The sequence below is a fragment of the Melanotaenia boesemani genome, chromosome 8, assembly GCF_017639745.1.
Source record: "Melanotaenia boesemani isolate fMelBoe1 chromosome 8, fMelBoe1.pri, whole genome shotgun sequence".
In the NCBI taxonomy this organism is placed as follows: domain Eukaryota; kingdom Metazoa; phylum Chordata; class Actinopteri; order Atheriniformes; family Melanotaeniidae; genus Melanotaenia; species Melanotaenia boesemani.
The window spans coordinates 18,624,883-18,642,459 of NC_055689.1; the positions used below are offsets into that span (position 1 = coordinate 18,624,883).

The 17,577-nt window shown below is 37.0% G+C and overlaps 2 protein-coding genes across 3 annotated transcripts; both read right to left on the bottom strand.

The window, feature by feature from the left end:
* Window positions 1–138: 138 nt before the first annotated feature.
* On the bottom strand, window positions 139–6,436 carry kdsr (3-ketodihydrosphingosine reductase). Its single transcript, XM_041992576.1, has 10 exons — window positions 5,952–6,436; window positions 4,789–4,878; window positions 4,457–4,513; window positions 4,284–4,349; window positions 4,098–4,193; window positions 3,490–3,681; window positions 3,090–3,173; window positions 2,854–2,937; window positions 2,634–2,735; window positions 139–2,547 (listed from the first exon to the last, which is right to left on the bottom strand). Exons 1-10 carry the CDS (start codon window positions 6,138–6,140, stop codon window positions 2,428–2,430), a joined length of 1,080 nt encoding a protein of 359 aa, XP_041848510.1. The 5' UTR covers window positions 6,141–6,436; the 3' UTR covers window positions 139–2,427.
* An 827-nt stretch (window positions 6,437–7,263) lies between these two features.
* vps4b (vacuolar protein sorting 4 homolog B) lies at window positions 7,264–17,038 on the bottom strand. 2 transcript variants are annotated; one of them, XM_041992597.1, is made up of 13 exons: window positions 16,856–17,038; window positions 14,455–14,566; window positions 14,222–14,322; window positions 12,515–12,626; window positions 12,103–12,253; window positions 11,864–11,922; window positions 11,663–11,782; window positions 11,345–11,501; window positions 11,053–11,201; window positions 9,382–9,463; window positions 9,082–9,301; window positions 8,832–8,972; window positions 7,264–8,742 (listed from the first exon to the last, which is right to left on the bottom strand). In XM_041992597.1, exons 1-13 carry the CDS (start codon window positions 16,874–16,876, stop codon window positions 8,641–8,643), a joined length of 1,527 nt encoding a protein of 508 aa, XP_041848531.1. In that variant the 5' UTR covers window positions 16,877–17,038; the 3' UTR covers window positions 7,264–8,640. The 2 variants fall into 2 exon arrangements, with proteins under 2 accessions (XP_041848531.1, XP_041848532.1); XM_041992598.1 differs by lacking the exons at window positions 14,222–14,322; window positions 14,455–14,566; window positions 16,856–17,038 and adding an exon at window positions 13,489–13,749.
* Window positions 17,039–17,577: the final 539 nt, after the last annotated feature.

A 17,577-nucleotide genomic window follows, 5' to 3' on the forward strand; every position in this document is an offset into this window, starting at 1 on the left:
GAGGGTCTTTTTTTTTCCTTACATGTATTTATTTTATCATGTAAGAAAATAAGACAAACAAACACGTTCCACTTCTCACATTTTCTTTCAATGGCACACAAGGTAAAGGTGTTCAGTTTTTCTTTTTTTTGCAAAAAACAAACAAACAAAAAAAAAAAACCCAAACAATTATGAATCAAATGATAGCAGTTTGACCTTCATATTCAATATTCTTGAACTTATATTAATCAGTTACACCATTAAGTGAAGCTAGTGTGACTGAGCATTGAAAACTAAAGTTCTCTAACACCAAAGCTTCACTTGCATAGCTTAAAGGTGTTCAACAAAACTGCTTTTTCACAAGCTACATGTTTAAATTATGTACTGCTACCTTAAAGTGAAGGAGAACTTTTCAAAGAAATAAATGTATTTAAATGAAAAACCTAAGTGAACAACAGTATGCCTTTGACCAATATCAAATGAGAACATCGTCAAGCATGAGTCATCCATTCTCACTTTCATATCTTGGATTTCAGTATGGCTTCTTTTGTCATACAAAGAGCAGAAACTGATCAAGTACAGAATATTGTACACCAAAAAGTCATTAAATGATGTGGTAAACCACACGTGGGTTAAGTCACACTGTGCTGGCAACAGTTCTGTTCTCAGCATTTTTCATGTGTAGTTGCATCTTAAGGCTTAGAATGGATCCCAACACTGCTCCACAGCTTTAACAAAGACTAACAGAGCAGCGACATCCAGGTAAACTGCAAATAAATGCATTACATCTACAAACATTGTTCAAACACATTTTGGCATTCAAATATTAGTGTATTTAAAAGAAAATAAAATAAAACTCCAATATTCTGACTTGTTTCCTTTGCATTGAAGTACATTCTCCCCACTATCATGGACCAAGGGAAGACTTTGCAGGAGTCAGTGCTGTACTTTTTCTACCCTTTATAAGCAAAACAGCTGGAATGTTGTGTGATAACATATAAAACCATCAGGCTTGACAAAAACCAGGAGGAAAGTGATGTCATTTCAGGAATTACAAAGTCACAGCTGTGCTCACAGCAGGTCAAAATGACAAGAACAAGGGCCAGAAGTCCATGCTCGTCCTTGGATATTTTGGCCTTAATGTAAATTCTCCAGCGTCCACATGACCAACAGAGACTTGAACCAGCAAGTCTTGCCCTGCCTTAACACAACCCGACAGAGTGGATCCTGACAGGATCTCAACTCAGGAGGCTGAATTTCTGCACTAACACACAGAACTGCAAGTAAGAAAGATATGCTTCCTTTCAAAGCAGAGGGTGGGAGCAGGGTGTTTGAGCTTGTGCAGGTGAAAAGTGAAATCATGTGCTGGTTTTTCTGCCCCTTTTATGACTTCAACTCAGTACCTGCTTTTAGTTCTAGCTGGAATAACCAGAAAATAGTTTGGTGCCTTTATATCTGAAATGATTAAATCAAATGGCTTTTCTCTCCCTTGGGGGGTTGGCTCAGTCACAGTAAAAACACACACAGTCATGCACACAGTTCACCCACAATTATCTTCCCAACACTGCATGGAAAATCTGAATAATATGTGGAAATAATGTTTTTGCATTAGTAAAAAGAAAACAAAAGACTGAACGTACAACTAACTCTCGCTCTTTGATATCAGTGAATAGTACTGTTGTTTCACTTCACAGCTTAGTTCACACAAGAAGCACAAAAACAAAACATCCCACAGCGTAAACAAAATGCCGAGGGTCACGACCGGTTCTAGAGATTATTTAGTCAAAAAGGGAAGGTGCTTTGCCAGCAAAGACTTGCGATACATGAAGGTAAAGAATTACGGGCTTATTAAGTGAAAAGTGTAAAAATCTCTGTAAAAAGTGGATAGTTTTGCGATACATGCAACAACTGAAAGTGAGAGTTACCCCTCTGTTTTTCACTAAAGTCCATAGTGGAAAAGAATTTGAAGCCATTTGGCACAATTATTTGGACAGGCTTTCTGCTTCTTTTCCTTTCTGTAAAGAAAAATAAAATAAAATAAACCCATCACTGTGCAAATCAAGGCAGGAAGGGCCTCACATCTGTAAATTAGTGGTTGACAAAGCCCCCCTACTTTAAAACCTGGCACTGGGATGTTTAGTCTGCCCTCATTTCTCTCAAGTAAGGCGGCTCTCACACAAGAAGCAAAGGGACCCAATAAACCAAAGTCACTGGAATGCTTTCAAAGGACAGAAAAATCAAAATGGTAATAAGTTCTAGGGAGATGCTGCATCAGTACACAAGCAACACGTAAACACCTACTTTCTTCCATATTATCTTATCACTTGGTATAAAATACACTTGACATTTTCCCCACCTATGGTTGTGCACTTGTAAAACAGAAGAATAGGACTGGATGACGGGGCTGTGGAGGAGGACTAGTGCACTGTGAGGACATTAAGGCTGCTGTTATTCCCTCTTGTCAGCTGCTTTCGATTGCTCCCTCTGAATCATGCAGCGCCGCACAATGCTGTCAAAACTTCCCAGGTAGAAGAGGGCAATGGTCCGAAATAACCCCATGGTGACAATCTGCAGAAATTTAGAAATGAAGGGTAGCACTGCAGAGGACAAAAAGGTTCTTTTAAAGACAATAGAAGAACTGCCTTAATAAATACCTGTTGGAGACCTTCTGTGATGGAGGTGACAGGTGACATTCCACAGGTGAGGGCTGACAGCATGTAACCATCAGGACCAACAGAGCTGCTAAAGTTCCCCTGCTGTAGAGGGGGAAAAATCAAACAGAAAAGGAAATTAACTTGAATCTGCTTTCATAAAACAGATAACAATGAATATTATTTTTAAATGGGTCAGCAGTAAATGAACTGAGTTGGTTACCACTGCATCCTTGACAAGAATTTTGGCCACTTGGTCTGGTTGCCAAACTCCAGAGGTTTCAGAGATTAGCTTGGTCTCTAAAGGCTGAGTGGGGAAAACAAAGAGTAAAGGTCATATATAGTGGTGTGACTGTCTTTCCCCTTGTTAAAATGAAGTTAAATAAATAACAGAGGAAAAAGATTTGATGGAAGCATACACTGAAGTATTTTTCTATCCTCTTTTACATAGATGTTTACCTTTGACTTGTTCTCCTCAGCCAGCAGTGGCGTATCAGTATCAGGGGGGAATGCCATGGTCACATAAATGTTGTACGGCTTTATCTGAAGAATTATCAGGCATGTCAAACAAAAGACACCTTAACTATTTGGCCTTGGTGATAATCAACTACAATAATCAACAATTTGTACAAAACAGATCTTTGATAAGTCATAACATAAGTAAGAATGTTCCCTGTTGGTAGGCAGGGCATCCTTGTAGCAATATTTACACCATTAATACAAACATCAACATGCATTAATTGCAAAAGATAAAAAAAACTATTTGTTAAATTAAGCCAACTACAGAGAGACACCTTGAGCTACTGTGTTCTGTTGGTATACATTGTAAATCTTTTTTACCACAAGATGGAAAACAAACCTCCATCTGAAGCGACTCTGCCAAGCCACGCAGAGCAAACTTGGAAGGGGAGTAGGCAGTATAGCCAAAAAGACCAATCTGGCCTGCCTGGGAGGACACAAACATGATGCGACCCATTCTTCGCTCCTTCATGGTGGTTATGACGGCCCGTGTTGGGTAGACACTGCCCAGGTAGTTCAACTCCATCATTTCCTATTTAACATAAGCCCAAAGTTTATGTATGTATAACTTCAGTGAGACATTTTTGTCAGTAAAATTAAACGCTGACAAACAGGAAGGGCTACAAAAATTATAAGGGCAATAGTCTTTATACTGTCCTCAGTCATAGTCGTGGTTACCATAGTTTCAGATAGTGCATAAGAACAATAAGTCCTGCTGTGGCCAAAAACTGTGTTCTTTGTTAACTGTGTTTTAATTTACAGAATAAAGGATTATCTAGAATATAATCACAGAGTCATGGTATCTTTGTTGTGAAATTTTTATCTGGAGCAAATATAACAAGCAAATATTTGCACACTATATGATATATACAATAATATCAGTTTAAGTATTCTAGAGAAGCTCAATGACCTTTAAATTTAAAGAACACAAGGGTTGGAAGTACATACTTTAAAACGCTCCACCTCCATTTCCTCAAACTTTCCAGCACTGGATGTTCCCGCACAGTTCACAAGCATATCCACAGGGCCGAGCTTCTCTTGTGCCTAAATAACAATTAAAAATTCCTTTAATATTTTCAATAAATAATTACAGGGATCACACATGTGTCATCATAACAAAGAAGGTGACATTACCTGCTTTATCACACTTTCCACCTGAGAGTAGTCACTGGAAACATCCACTGATACACAGAGGACCACCTTGATAAAAAATTGAGATTTTGAAAATAAAAATGAATGAACGATTACAAACAATCATGATTTTCTTGACCTAAGCGATTTCTGTGAAATAAATACTGGTCCCATACCTGCTTGTCATTGATGGCAAATTTCTCCACCTCCTTCTTTGCTCTGAGTAATTTTTCCTATAGGAAAATTGTATAACTTAGCATAAGTGTAAACACTTAAAATGTCACTAATGTTTTTTTCCCTCACATTTAAAACTAAATAAAAAATTAACCACTGTTAAGAACATCAATAATCACACGCTGACCAAATATTTAAAATAAAAAAGCCAATTTTGCAAGCAAAAATAAACTGTTCCCCAACATGGAACAAATTCACTGTTAATGTTTGACATAAAAATGAGGTGAATATAAAAACAAACAGCTTCTGACAGAATGGAAAGATCTGCACTGACCTCGTCTCGTGCCACAAGAGTGATGAAGGCTCCTTGTCTGTAACATTCGATTGCGATGCATTTCCCAATTCCACTTGAGCCTCCTGTAACCTGAACGTGCATACAGTGAGTTCAAAGATCACAGATAGGGGAGCTGATACACAGACTGAGGTACAAATAAACTGCAAAGATATCATATTTCCATAATATAACAGAACTTATTGTAATTAAAGATGTGCAAGTTAAAAATATTGCTTCATAGCATTTATGCATAAAAAGTTTTTGATTGCTGTTGGATACTAAGCTGACTACCTGAATATATATATATATATATATATATATATATATATATATATATATATAGATAGATAGATGGATAGATGGATAGATAGATAGATAGAAGTACTTTATTCATCCCAAGCTGGGAAATTTAGGTGTTGCAGCGGTACAGTCATTTAGCAGTTGTGCTTCTAATATGTTTAATGAACAATATTTCCCAATTGATATTTTCCTTTCCTGACAGGTACAGGTATTTTGTAGTATGATGATGCCCGTTTTCATTTGACTCTATGCTAGCACGCTTATCAAAGCTATTTGACACAAGCAGCATCTTGCTGAATCATCTTTAGTCAATCAAAGCTTAAGGTGATCTAATAAAGTTTTAGTGTATTTCAGAAGGTGGTCAATTTTAAAATAAAATAAAATAAAAAATATTAAACTGAACTGAAAAACATAACACAAATGTACATTTCTACAAATAGCAGATAACCACCATTAAAACATTGCTCTGTTTTGAAAACATGTGAATGCACGAGCCAAGGATTCCAACCATGTCGCAATCTAATTGCATCTATTTTGACTGCAACAGTTTAATTGAAATGCAGTGTATTACTACATAAACAGGGAACTACGTAGTTCAGTATATTCAGTCCTCGCGTGGGCGTGTCTCTGCTAATAATGGACATATGACCAATAAATATGCTATTCACCAAAAACAAAAACAACATGTAGTCAGAAAGTTATAGTAGATCATCAAAGGTAGCGATAGCGCCAAGATGTTTCTACATAACGTAACTCTGAAGTGTAAAATCAAACTATGGCTAATTTGGAGACTGAAGCTAGCTGTAAAACAAGTAATAAATAGACGTTAGCTACCGTTACCGATAGTTACGTGGTGCACTTACCACGACGTGGGCCCCGTTCAGTTTCAGTGGCTTGGGACTAATGAGGGGCGATATCATGTAAAGTAATAGCACAAAGGCAACAATGAAGGCAACAACTACAAGAAGCATAATAAACGGGAGAAGGAGCCACCAAGAATTGATGAAAAGCCAATCTGTGATCGTTGAACTCAATCCTTCTTCAGAGGACATGAGTGAAAACTTAGCTTGCTTGCTAACTAGCAGGCCAGTTTCACGAGTCCGATATTAGAGCTGCGAGGCAGGCGGCGGCCTTGAGAGGGGGAGGCGAAACGCGGACTTCAGAGGAGGAGCTGCTCCAGGTTTGGGCAGTTAGTTCACAGACATGTAACAGCAAGGATAACGTTCCGTGGTAGACTTTGACACCTCGTGACACAACGCTATCTGCACAAAATAAAGCAAACTGAACTGTCGCCTGTAAGTAAACGTTTAACGGTCGTCCCTGGTATTTGTAGTTCTCAAACCCATACGGTTTCTCTGGAGTCTCGAGAGGAACTACGAGACTCGCATGAACTACGAGACTCGTATGAACAACAATCCCCATAATGCTTTGCGCTTCCACCTCGTACTTCATGTCTATTTCAGTTAGTCCAACACCAAAGCAGCATTAGTTATTGGACAAAAATAAGAGCATGATACACATATTTATATACAAACACATACACACATACACTACTTACAAAAAGTTAGGGATATTCAATTTAGCTTAACTCCTACTCTAAACTTTTTAATGCACATGTACGACTGTTTAGGTGCATAATTGCTACTTTTCAACAAGGTGATTAACCACACACACACAAGAAAATAAGCAGTGTCTGAACCATAAACTGACGACTAAATGCTCATGTTTAGACAGCTTGTATTTATCTACATCATATTTACTGTTTCACGTAAGCCCAAGACCACACCTAACACATGACATTGGCATTTCATGTTGTGGTATAGCCAACAATATCTATTGTTTCTATAAATTGTTTACGATAAAATAATTAAATTGACATGATTCTATTTTAATGCCCAATATTCATATCAGCAATGCGTGAAGATTTTACATTTTCTGTAAATTTGACATGAAAGTTGAAAATCCCCAACTTTTTATAAATGGTGTGTTTTATACATACATACACACACTATATTGCCAAAAGCGTTGGCTCACCTGCCTTTAGACGTCCCATTCTTAATCAAATAAGTATGATGTCAGCCCATCCTTTGCAGCTATAACAACTTCAACTCTTCAGGGAAGGCTTTACACAAGGTTTAGGAGGGTGTTTGTAGTTATTAAAAAAGCAACACTCTCTACTGTCATATCTTACGTTTTATTTACATTAAGGAAATGAAAAACAGAATATTGAATCCATGGTTTACCTCTTCTCAAAGAAAAAAGGCTCAACAGTTGGCTAAATACATATATAGACATATACAATAAAATGAGACAATCCTCCTATTGATAAAGATAAAAAAAAGAAATGACAGATTGCACATATCAAGAGCCAACAAAATAAAGTTGTATACAGTCCCTAAAAGAGCAAACATGAAATGTACAAGAACTGCACATTCCTTAGTCGTAGTGACAAAGCACTTGATATATTAGTATAATGATTAATTGAAAAATAAACCAATTTATCACAAAAAAAAAAATGAAAAAGTTGTGCATCTTTTTCAGAAGGCACGTGGTGCACACTGCCATTTATGGCTACTTTAGGTTCATTACTGAAGATGCATTTCTTTGTTTTTAAATACACAAGGTCGTATTTCCACCTGAGCCACTGCTGTCCATGTTTTACATGCCATTGCTGTTTTATCAAAATTCATAATCTGACTTAGATATAATGTAAGGCTTTATTTCTTTTTTACATTAAAAGATAATCAGCAAAGCCTGTAATATAAATGATTATGTACAGTAGTTTGTGAAAAAAACATGAGCAAGGTAGTTCAGAGCTTCTGAGTACTTGAGAAATGGTCAAACAATGCTGGTCTTTCCCCACTATTGATCCAAGTCTCAGATGATGAATGAGTAAACACATCTGCCACTTGTTTGGAAACTAGTAACAGTCCAAAATATTCACAAGGCTTTAAGAAATATCTTATACCGAGTATCTCTGCCTTAAATAACTTTGATGTCCACTCAGATTTCACCAAAACAAGGTTAATGAACTCATGCCATTTCACCCACACTGCAATGTTCATACATTGGTCTAAGTACAGTATATGCTATAAAATGCTTCTTTTATCCTCATAAAAATAGAAAGTACATAAAAGGATGTCTATCGTGTAGTTGTCAAGTTTATTATCTAGTCAGGTGGACATAAGAGCCAGTTACACCTTCAAATAACTTTCTTGCAATTACTGTCTTTCATAATTTCTCTGATCTGCTTGTGTATTTTGCTCTTCAATACCTTTAGTGCTCGAGTCAAAACATATTCTGAGGTGGTGTTATTTCTTAAATCAAAACAGCTATATGTGGCAGGTCTTTGGAAAATAATGAATGCCAAATAAAACCAAGTTTTTTTCCCTTTGTGTGGTTATCAAACATGATAAACTGAGTTGTAATCTTGCCCATCTTAGATAACCCACAAGACCCAGCAAATGGTTAGGATGACACAAAGAAAAAGGGGAAAAAGACAGTAAAGAGACAATTACAATTATTTTCTTTGGTTAGGCTCCATCATCTGATCTAGCCTTCCTGTCCAAAGTCTTCTGTGAATTTTTTCAGTTTCTCCAGATCCTGCTCATTGACTGTTGGCTTTGTATTTGCCAGAGACCTCAACATGTCAGGCTGAGAAGAAGAAAAAATAAAACAAATAATGGTTCCACTGTATCCTTCTACTGAAATGTTTGGCAAGTGTAATGGTTTTAAATCCCTACCATGCACACCACCGGTTCCAATAGCTTCTCCCCAGGGACGTCCATCCAGGTCATTTCAACTGCATTTGGATCACCAGGTGAACAAGGAGTCAGGAGGTCTTCAATGATGATGTTTGGATCAGCTCTTGATGGACCTCGTACCTTTAAAAAAAAAAAGATCATAACACAAGGAAGGAAACCAAAATACAATAAGCTCATTTCACTTTGTTATAAAGAAGACTTAAACAGACAGGTACTAGTAATGACATACCTGTTTGAAGTGGGTTGCTGACTGGACCTTTCGTACAGGCTGCATTAGAGCATCTCTGACAATGATGCTGATATCTGCTCCCGAGTATCCATCTGTCTTCTTGCCCAGCGTGGCAAAATCAGCTTCGTTGAGGCTGTTGGGGGTGGAGCCTAGATGTAGCTTGAACATGAAGGAGCGGGCGTGCTCTTCAGGCAACGGGATGTAGATCCTCTTCTCAAACCTGAGATGATATTATTTGACTACACCGAGAACAAGTGGATGACTCCTGAATAACAACTTTAAATGTCTGCTAAGAATTACCTTCTTCTGATGGCAGAGTCAAGAGTCCAAGGGATGTTTGTTGCTCCAAGTACAAGCACTCCCTCATTGTCATTCCCCACGCCTTTAAAACAACAATAAAGACTTAAACACACACAGCAGCTTATAAACTGAGGAAAAGTGGCTTTTTTTTTTTCCTGCATCACTGCTAAAATGGACTAAGTTGCATTATATTGTACAGATGTTCATGCTCGTGTCAACACTTTGTAGAAGCACAATACAATTCACATTAGGATTTTTAATTTTTAAATCAGAAATTTCTCCAGCTACTTTAAATGAGAGAAAACACAAAAACAAAAGGGCTTTGATTTTCTTTCACTTGAAAATTCAATGATTCGCTTTTGGATTTCCCCACATCTGTCAAAACCGTATCTGCTCTTAGATTAGTTGAGCGCTGTGACCAGAATCAGCAAGCTGAGAATTTGATTTGATTTAGTCTGCTGCTGCAGCCGTTTTCTTGTCACGCTTCAGTTTTGTAATAAGATCATATTGTGAAAGAAAGAGAAGGGTTTATGACATCCCTGCCCTGGAAAACAGCACTGTTCAAAACAAAAGAAAGACTAATATGAATGCTTTGACTCTTACTGGGCTTTATCTACTGAGTAACCCATCCTTTCAAATACTGAGAGGTTGTTCAAAAATACTCTTCACTCATTCACTGTAGCAACATTTTTTTTGTGCACAGCTCAAAATTGTTTAATGCTGCCTTACCCTGTCCCATGCTATGAAACTATAAACTATCAGTAAAAAGATACAGAAAGGTAGAAAAGACAAGTCTCCTTACTCCAATCTCCATTTTCTACTTGTATTTGAATTCTAAGTTGTGTTTGAATTTCAGGAACTTTCCATGATAAGGAACTTCTGGACTGTCCTTCCCTTGACTCCCTTCATTTCTACTGCAGTAACCAGAAGCTACATGAAATACCAATATATTTTAACTGTTTCATAAAAAAACTGTCTTCTACTAGATTTATGAAAGTGTAAAAAGGAGGAAAGCACACCATACTCAGTCTTGCACACTCAGTGATAGCATTTTTTTTAACAGATGACTGAACTTCTGGTTGACTCACATTCAGACCCATTGTCTCTTTAAACAGGCTGGACATATTATCTCTTTTCACTGCTTTGTGTCTATGCACTCTAGTCAGCCCTGTTACTGCAGCTGGGAGAAATATCCATTTCATTTTTCACACTTAAACAATATAATTTAAGTTTCCCCATATTTAGACATCTAAAAATACACAAAAGTTATGCCTGAAACAAACCTTTTCTTAACATTGACAGCTTCTAGCTGCTGGAATGGCTGTATTCTGATTTCAGCACTTTGTATGCTTTTAGCAATGTGTATGTCCTTATGTTGTCCGATGTTCTGTCTGTTCTTTAATGATGCTGCTCCTTATGTCTTTTAAATTGCCCCTTAGGGATAAATAAAATGTTAAATTGAACTGAATAACTAAAAGTTCCCGAGTAATAAAACACTGGAAAACTTTTGTCAAAATGCAGTTTAGGACTCACAGTTTGTGCACTTATTCTAAATGTACAGCAGAAAAAAAACTTCAACATAAAAATGATCTTGCAGATTTTGAAGTGACATGCCAGTTGAATATTTATAATTACTCACAGTAAATAGTTGCTGTAGCTCACTGGACTCACCTTGCATCTGAACCAGGAACTCTGTTTTAATACGACGAGCAGCTTCACTCTCATTCTCACTTCGTGAACCGCACAAGGAGTCTATCTCATCAATGAAGATGATAGAAGGCTTATGCTCCCTTGCAAGGGTGAAAAGATTCTTCACCAACCTGGAAAGCAAAATTAGTTAAACACAAACACCTGTTGAGTGAAGTAAGTTCCTATAAATCACATTCATTATTTATATAAGAATTAAAGACAGAAAGAAAGAAGCTTAAACTATTCTTCTGTGAATTACTGTTTCCTGACTCACTTTTCACTCTCTCCCAGCCATTTGGAGACAAGATCAGATGAAGAGATTGAGAAGAAGGTTGAGTTGTTTGCTTCCGTTGCAACAGCTTTAGCCAGGTAGGACTTTCCTGTACCTGGAGGCCCAAAGAGCAAGATCCCCCTCCATGGAGTTCTCTTTCCTGTCAATCAAGCAAAGAAGTGATTCAGTCCAATTAATTAGTGCCACCAACATACCACTGAATCTATGCTAATACAGCCGTTACATGCAACGCAGGTCTAGGTTTCTTTCCTTTAAAAGCCAAATAATGACATGGACCTTTTATCAAATTTGATAGAATACCTGTGAAGAGGTGGGGGAACTTTATTGGAAGAATAACAGCCTCTTTCAGTGCTTCTTTGGCTCCCTCTAAACCAGCAACATCATTCCATTTGATATTTGGTTTCTCCATGACAATTGCACCTGAAAAGTAATTTCATGATAGAAATATAAACTTGGTTCAGATAATGTCTAATTTAGCAGGAATTAAGAAACATTACCAACCTGAGAGTTGATTTTGGAACTTCTTTTTTTCTGGATCTTCACCTTCATCACTTTCATTTCTGGAAACAAAATCATAAGCATGCATGTATAATTTGTATGCTGCATTTTCTCTCTGGTCAAATAAAATAAAGACTGTATTATATATTTTATATTTATCAAGGGGAAACTTTTTTTTTTCATCCATGTGTAAATGGCTTCACATCAGCAGACCTAGCCCACAACCCCACCCATTAACACACCCTTTGTCATCAGATTGTGACTCTTTAACAGGCTTTACAGGAGGAGCTTTCTCTTTCTTCTTCAAATACTCCTTTAGTTTCTCTGCTCTGTCCAAGTATTCAGCACATTTTGCCCGGATGCTCTGCTTGGCTTTTTCACCCTGCGCTTCATCTGTTAAGAATAAGCACAAATAACAGTCACAAAAGTGTCAGCAACAAACACTGTGCTCCTAAAAGGGTAATTACCTGTTCTGAGCACTTCTGAAGATTTAAAATTAAGAATTATAATTTATAAATAAATAAATAAAGTTCTTAACGATATTGTATTTTTTAGGGCATAAAGCTACTCTTATTCCCAACCTTTTAAATTTTTTTTTTCTTTTTTACTTGTATTGCTGTACCATTATTGCTAACGTGCCGTCTTATGCCTTACATTTTACCACATGAAGAAAGTACTGAACAGCAGCCTGATAGAGGCGAAGAGCCTCCTCATAGTTCTGAGCTTTATCCTCCTGAGCTGCCTTGCTGGCAAGATCAATGGCTTTCTGAAAGGAGTCAGAGAACAGCATTAGTTATGTTGACATGTGTAAGAACCTACTTTAATTAGGAATTGTTTAATGATAACAACTTTGCATTGTGTTTCTATCTCTTTACACTATCAGCTTAAAACTGACAGCATCAAAGAAAAAAATGTCGAGTGTAAATACCTAAAGGATGCCAAAAAGAAAAAAGGGGGATAATGGAACACCATAAACATTCCTATATCTGTAGACAGCTATCATAATCTGCAAAGATCAAACTTGCGGCTACAACTGTTCAGTGTAGTGACATCCCAAACTCCACGGTAGGATCCTGAACCTGAGTTACGAAGACCTTTCTTTCACTTCCTTCTCATTACAGAACTATAGAATACAACTAGTGTATGATTTATTGCGTCACGCAAAAACTATTAAGTAATAATTAGTTTTTATTTAAAGTACAAATGTTTTTAGAGGCCAAATAAGACCTGCTAACGAGCAGGGTTAATCTCATTAGTTGGCTTGTTAGTATATACAGAATCACTCTAATGATAGACCGCTAAAAATTTACCTATAACAAAAATGAATACTTTTGTAATATACAAAGAACATGTAAGTCGTTGTTGATGTTTTTTAAACTCTGTACAATTTAATGCTGATTTGTACCATGTTAGCTAACTTGGCTAACAATGCTAATTAGCTCAGAAGCTATTCACGCCTTGTAATTTCATTGAAGGCACTTATACCAGAGACAATTCATGAAAACTGGACCAGATATTTCGTTCCTCACATCTCGGATACTTCAACTAACTTTGCCCGATGTGGTATAAATAACTTTCGAAGCTTCTTAAAGGGTTTCAGCCACCTCGAGGGCTTGTACACAACTTACCTGTAAATTATTGTTGGCCATAAGGGCTACTCACTTGTCTAAAATCCAAAACGAATGCAACACTGCCGGGAGTGATCTAATTTTAAACACTCTTCTAATAAATTCTGCCGTGCACGCAAACTGTTAACTAACAAATCGAGCTTTTTTGTTAACTTGTTTTCGTTGCTTGGATCGCTACCGAGTCAGACGGAGGAAGTAACTTCCGCATTGAAAAGTCGATACTCGCGTGCACGGAATGTGTTGACGTCAAGACGTACAGTTGACACAGCCCATAATAATAGGCCTGCCTTTTTACTGCCCTTTTATTAAACAGCGTAGCAAAGTATGAAATACAGTTAGGTTGTCAGTTAATAGTAATTTACAACCATATAATATTTGGAACTAGCTGTAGAATTTCTTTTTGTGTGTGTAGCACGTTTGTGGTTCATAATCCATTCATTTTATGTGCTTTAGCAAATGAACTGTAACTTAACTATTAAAGCTCTCAATAGCATGACACATTTTTTACACACCACATACATAATTTATCAATTACTTAAGTTTAAACCATTTAAGAAGTTGGTTCTCTGGCTAGAATTATTACATTGTTCTTTTTTTCCTGACAACGATGTTCACATTTGCAGGATAAATATATATATATATATATATATATATATATATATATATATATATATATATATATATATATATATATATATATATATATATAATTTTTTTTATTTTTTGCAATGACCTCTTTATTCGCTAGGTAGGCTTGTAGTTCTTCCACTCTGTCCAGGTACTGTTTACATTTGTCTCTTATCTTCTGGTTGCCATCTTTACCTTGAGGTTCACCTAGAAAAGAGAAAAACATGTTATTAATATAAGAAACAGGTCATAATAATGGACTGTGAGTAAAATTTGCTGCATAACATAACATCTTAGTGCTACTAATGCCACACTAGGTGTCCCACCATGCTGACGTACGTTTCAGAATGTGAAGAAAGTACTTTACGGCATGCTGGTAGGATCGGATGGCTTCCTCATAGTTTTCAGCCTGGTCCTCTTCTGACGCTTTCTGTGCTACAGCAATAGCTTTCTGAAAGGGCAAGAAATTATTTCATTGTTCAGGTAGAGGCACGCTTAGTTATTATACTAAAATCCCTGTGATGGTGTATATACAGTTTACAATGCAAAGGGCCCCAATTGTTGCAATCTGCTTTGACTGAAACAAATATAGTATCTGTTGCTTTACATTTTAAAGTTTAAACTGCAGATTTTCACAAGCAATAATAAGATTTCTTTTTAACAGCTAAAGTGCTAAATATCTCATTAAAAAAATATAATGAATTTTTATGGTTAAATGCAAATATCTTTGCTATTAAAATACTTAAATTCAGTGTTACAATTATATTAGTTGACTTTCTTGGTGTGGCAATAAATTTGATCATTCAGATTTGTGGCATTTGATTGTGCCATTTGTGACTTCTCATCTGTCTGAATTCAGCATTTATATTTACACTCAACGACCACTTTATTAGGTACAACTGTTCAATTGCTTGTTAACACAAATATCTGATGAGCCAATCCCATGGGAATAACTTAATCCATTTAGGCATGCAGACATAGTCAAGATGAATTGTTCAAACCCAGCATCAATAGGGGAAGAAAGTAAACTTAAGTGGCTTTAAACGTGGGATGGTTGTGGGCTGGTATGAGTATTCAGAAACTACTGGTCTACTGAGATTTTCACACACAACCATCTCAAGGGTTTGCAGAAAACAGAAAATATCCAGTGAGCAGCAGTTGCCCCAAAGGCCTTCTTCATGTCAGAGGAAAATAGGCAAACTAGATTGAGATGCTAGAAAGGCAATGGTAAGTCAGCTAACCACTGGTTACAACCAAGACATGCAGAATACTATCTTTGAAAAAAACATGTAGAACCTTGAAGCAGATGGTCCACAGCAGCAGAAGATCACACTTGGTGCCACTTCCACTAGCTAAGGCTACAGTTTGCACAGGCTCACCATTGGAAAAATGTTAGTCTCCATTTAAGCTGTAATGTGTAGAAGCAGGGTTAGAATTTGGTGTGAAGAACATGGAACCACAGTGTACCCATCTTCTGATGGCTACTTCCAGCAGGCTAATGCACCATGTCACAAAGCCCAAATGATTTCAAAATGATTAGTCGAACATGACAACGAGTCCAGAATGGGAGATTAACATCATGGATATGCAATTGACAAACTGTGTGCCGCTATCATGTCAATATGGACTAAAATTTCTGGGGAATGAGTTCAACACCTTGCTAAATCTATCCCACAATCAATTAAACCTGTTCTGAAGGCAATATGTGGCTCAACCTGGTAATACTGTAAAAGGTATAACTAATAGAGCAGGTTTATTCAGTTCGGTCTCACAAGGGCTGCAGTCCTGCAGGTTTTCACTGTTTCTCTACTTCAACACACCTAACTCAAATTAATGAGTCACTGTGTAGAACTTCATAGGCTATTGGATCCATTTAATTTGAGCCAGGTGTGTTGGAGCAGGGAAACAAAAAAACCTGCAGGAAAGCGGCCTCATGGGACCGCTGTGAATAGCCCCGTAACAGAATAACCAGTAAGTGTATATGCTTTGATTTATGGTCAACTGTCATGGACTGATTAACATTCATAAAGTATATTGTAATTTAGGTACTAGATACTATCCACAGACATTTTGATTAAATTACTGGTTAACGTCAATAACAAACTAATGTAATGGCATTTTTCATTATTTTATTTCATGGAATCTGAAAGCTCTAAATTTTACATCAAGACAGAATTGTTGTTTTTTAAAATAGGCTACAACTTCAATTTTCGAAATTCTTGAGATGTCAAAACTGACTCAGTGAGTTTCATATTGATTCTCTGAAGTAAATAAAGCCTGAAACTGAACCTCACAACTCTCAACAATTGCTGTGGATAGATATTATTATTATTATTATTATATCCTTTATATAGAGGCTCTGTCTGGTCCACTTCACTCAGATCAAGAAATAGTGAGATTTGCTGTAGGAAACAACACCAAAACTAAGGTGGTTAGTGTGAGAAAACTATTACTTGCTTAATACATTAAATACACATCGCAGATTTCAACTAATCTGTAGACTTTATTCACGAGTCACGATTTATGGTCAGATGGGCAGCTCTAGTGGTTTCGTACTTAAGAAAACAGCTCATATAAATACATTTATTAAATTCAGGCTACAGTTTGAACTTTGGGCACAACAGCGCACATTGAAGGACCAAATGAAACCTGCCAGACTGCAATAGTTTTGTTACTGTTCCGACGCACTGGCTTCACTCTACAAGGGGAACTTCCAGCCTTTACAGATTATTCATCCTACCTGCAGATTTGTTGGCTCCATGTGGTGTCTTTCAAAAGATGAATATACACAAACCCTGATCCCCGCAGGTCTAGTTTCGTTTACCCAGCTGTAGTCAACAATCAGTGTAGAAGTTTAGTTCCTGTTTGCTTAGCACTCCCTCATCTCTGACACATGCGTCTAAGAGAACGCAGCCTGTCCACTCGAAGGAATGACAGCGATGCCCAGACAAGAAGTCACGATACCCAGTTGTTGCTGTGGAAATGAAAAATGAAAACAAAACACACATTTCAGGGAAATTCCTGTAGTGTCCAGACTAGAGGTTCACATTAGCTTTTACTTAGATTCATTTCAGGACAACAACTGAACAGCATACATTTTAGACAAAAGGATTGTTAGTTGGAAATCTGCATAGCACATCTTATTACAGACGATAACCCAGAAGCACGCGAGAGTTGTTACGTGCTCATGAATGTTTTTTTTTTTTCTTTCTTTTTTTTTTTTTTTTGTGCATCTGGTGTAATTACAGTGTTGTCCACTAGATGCCGCCCTAAGATCATTGTTAATGGATTTGGAGCCAGGCGGACGCCTCACTGGGCTCATCTGCATCTGCAATTAGATAGCTATCGTGTCACTTATGTGCAGGTGCTCATCAAGTCTTTATTATAGCATTTAATTATGAATCTGATTATTTTTTTTGTTTGTATTTAGCATGGTTCGAAATCGCAAAAAAAGTCCAATTT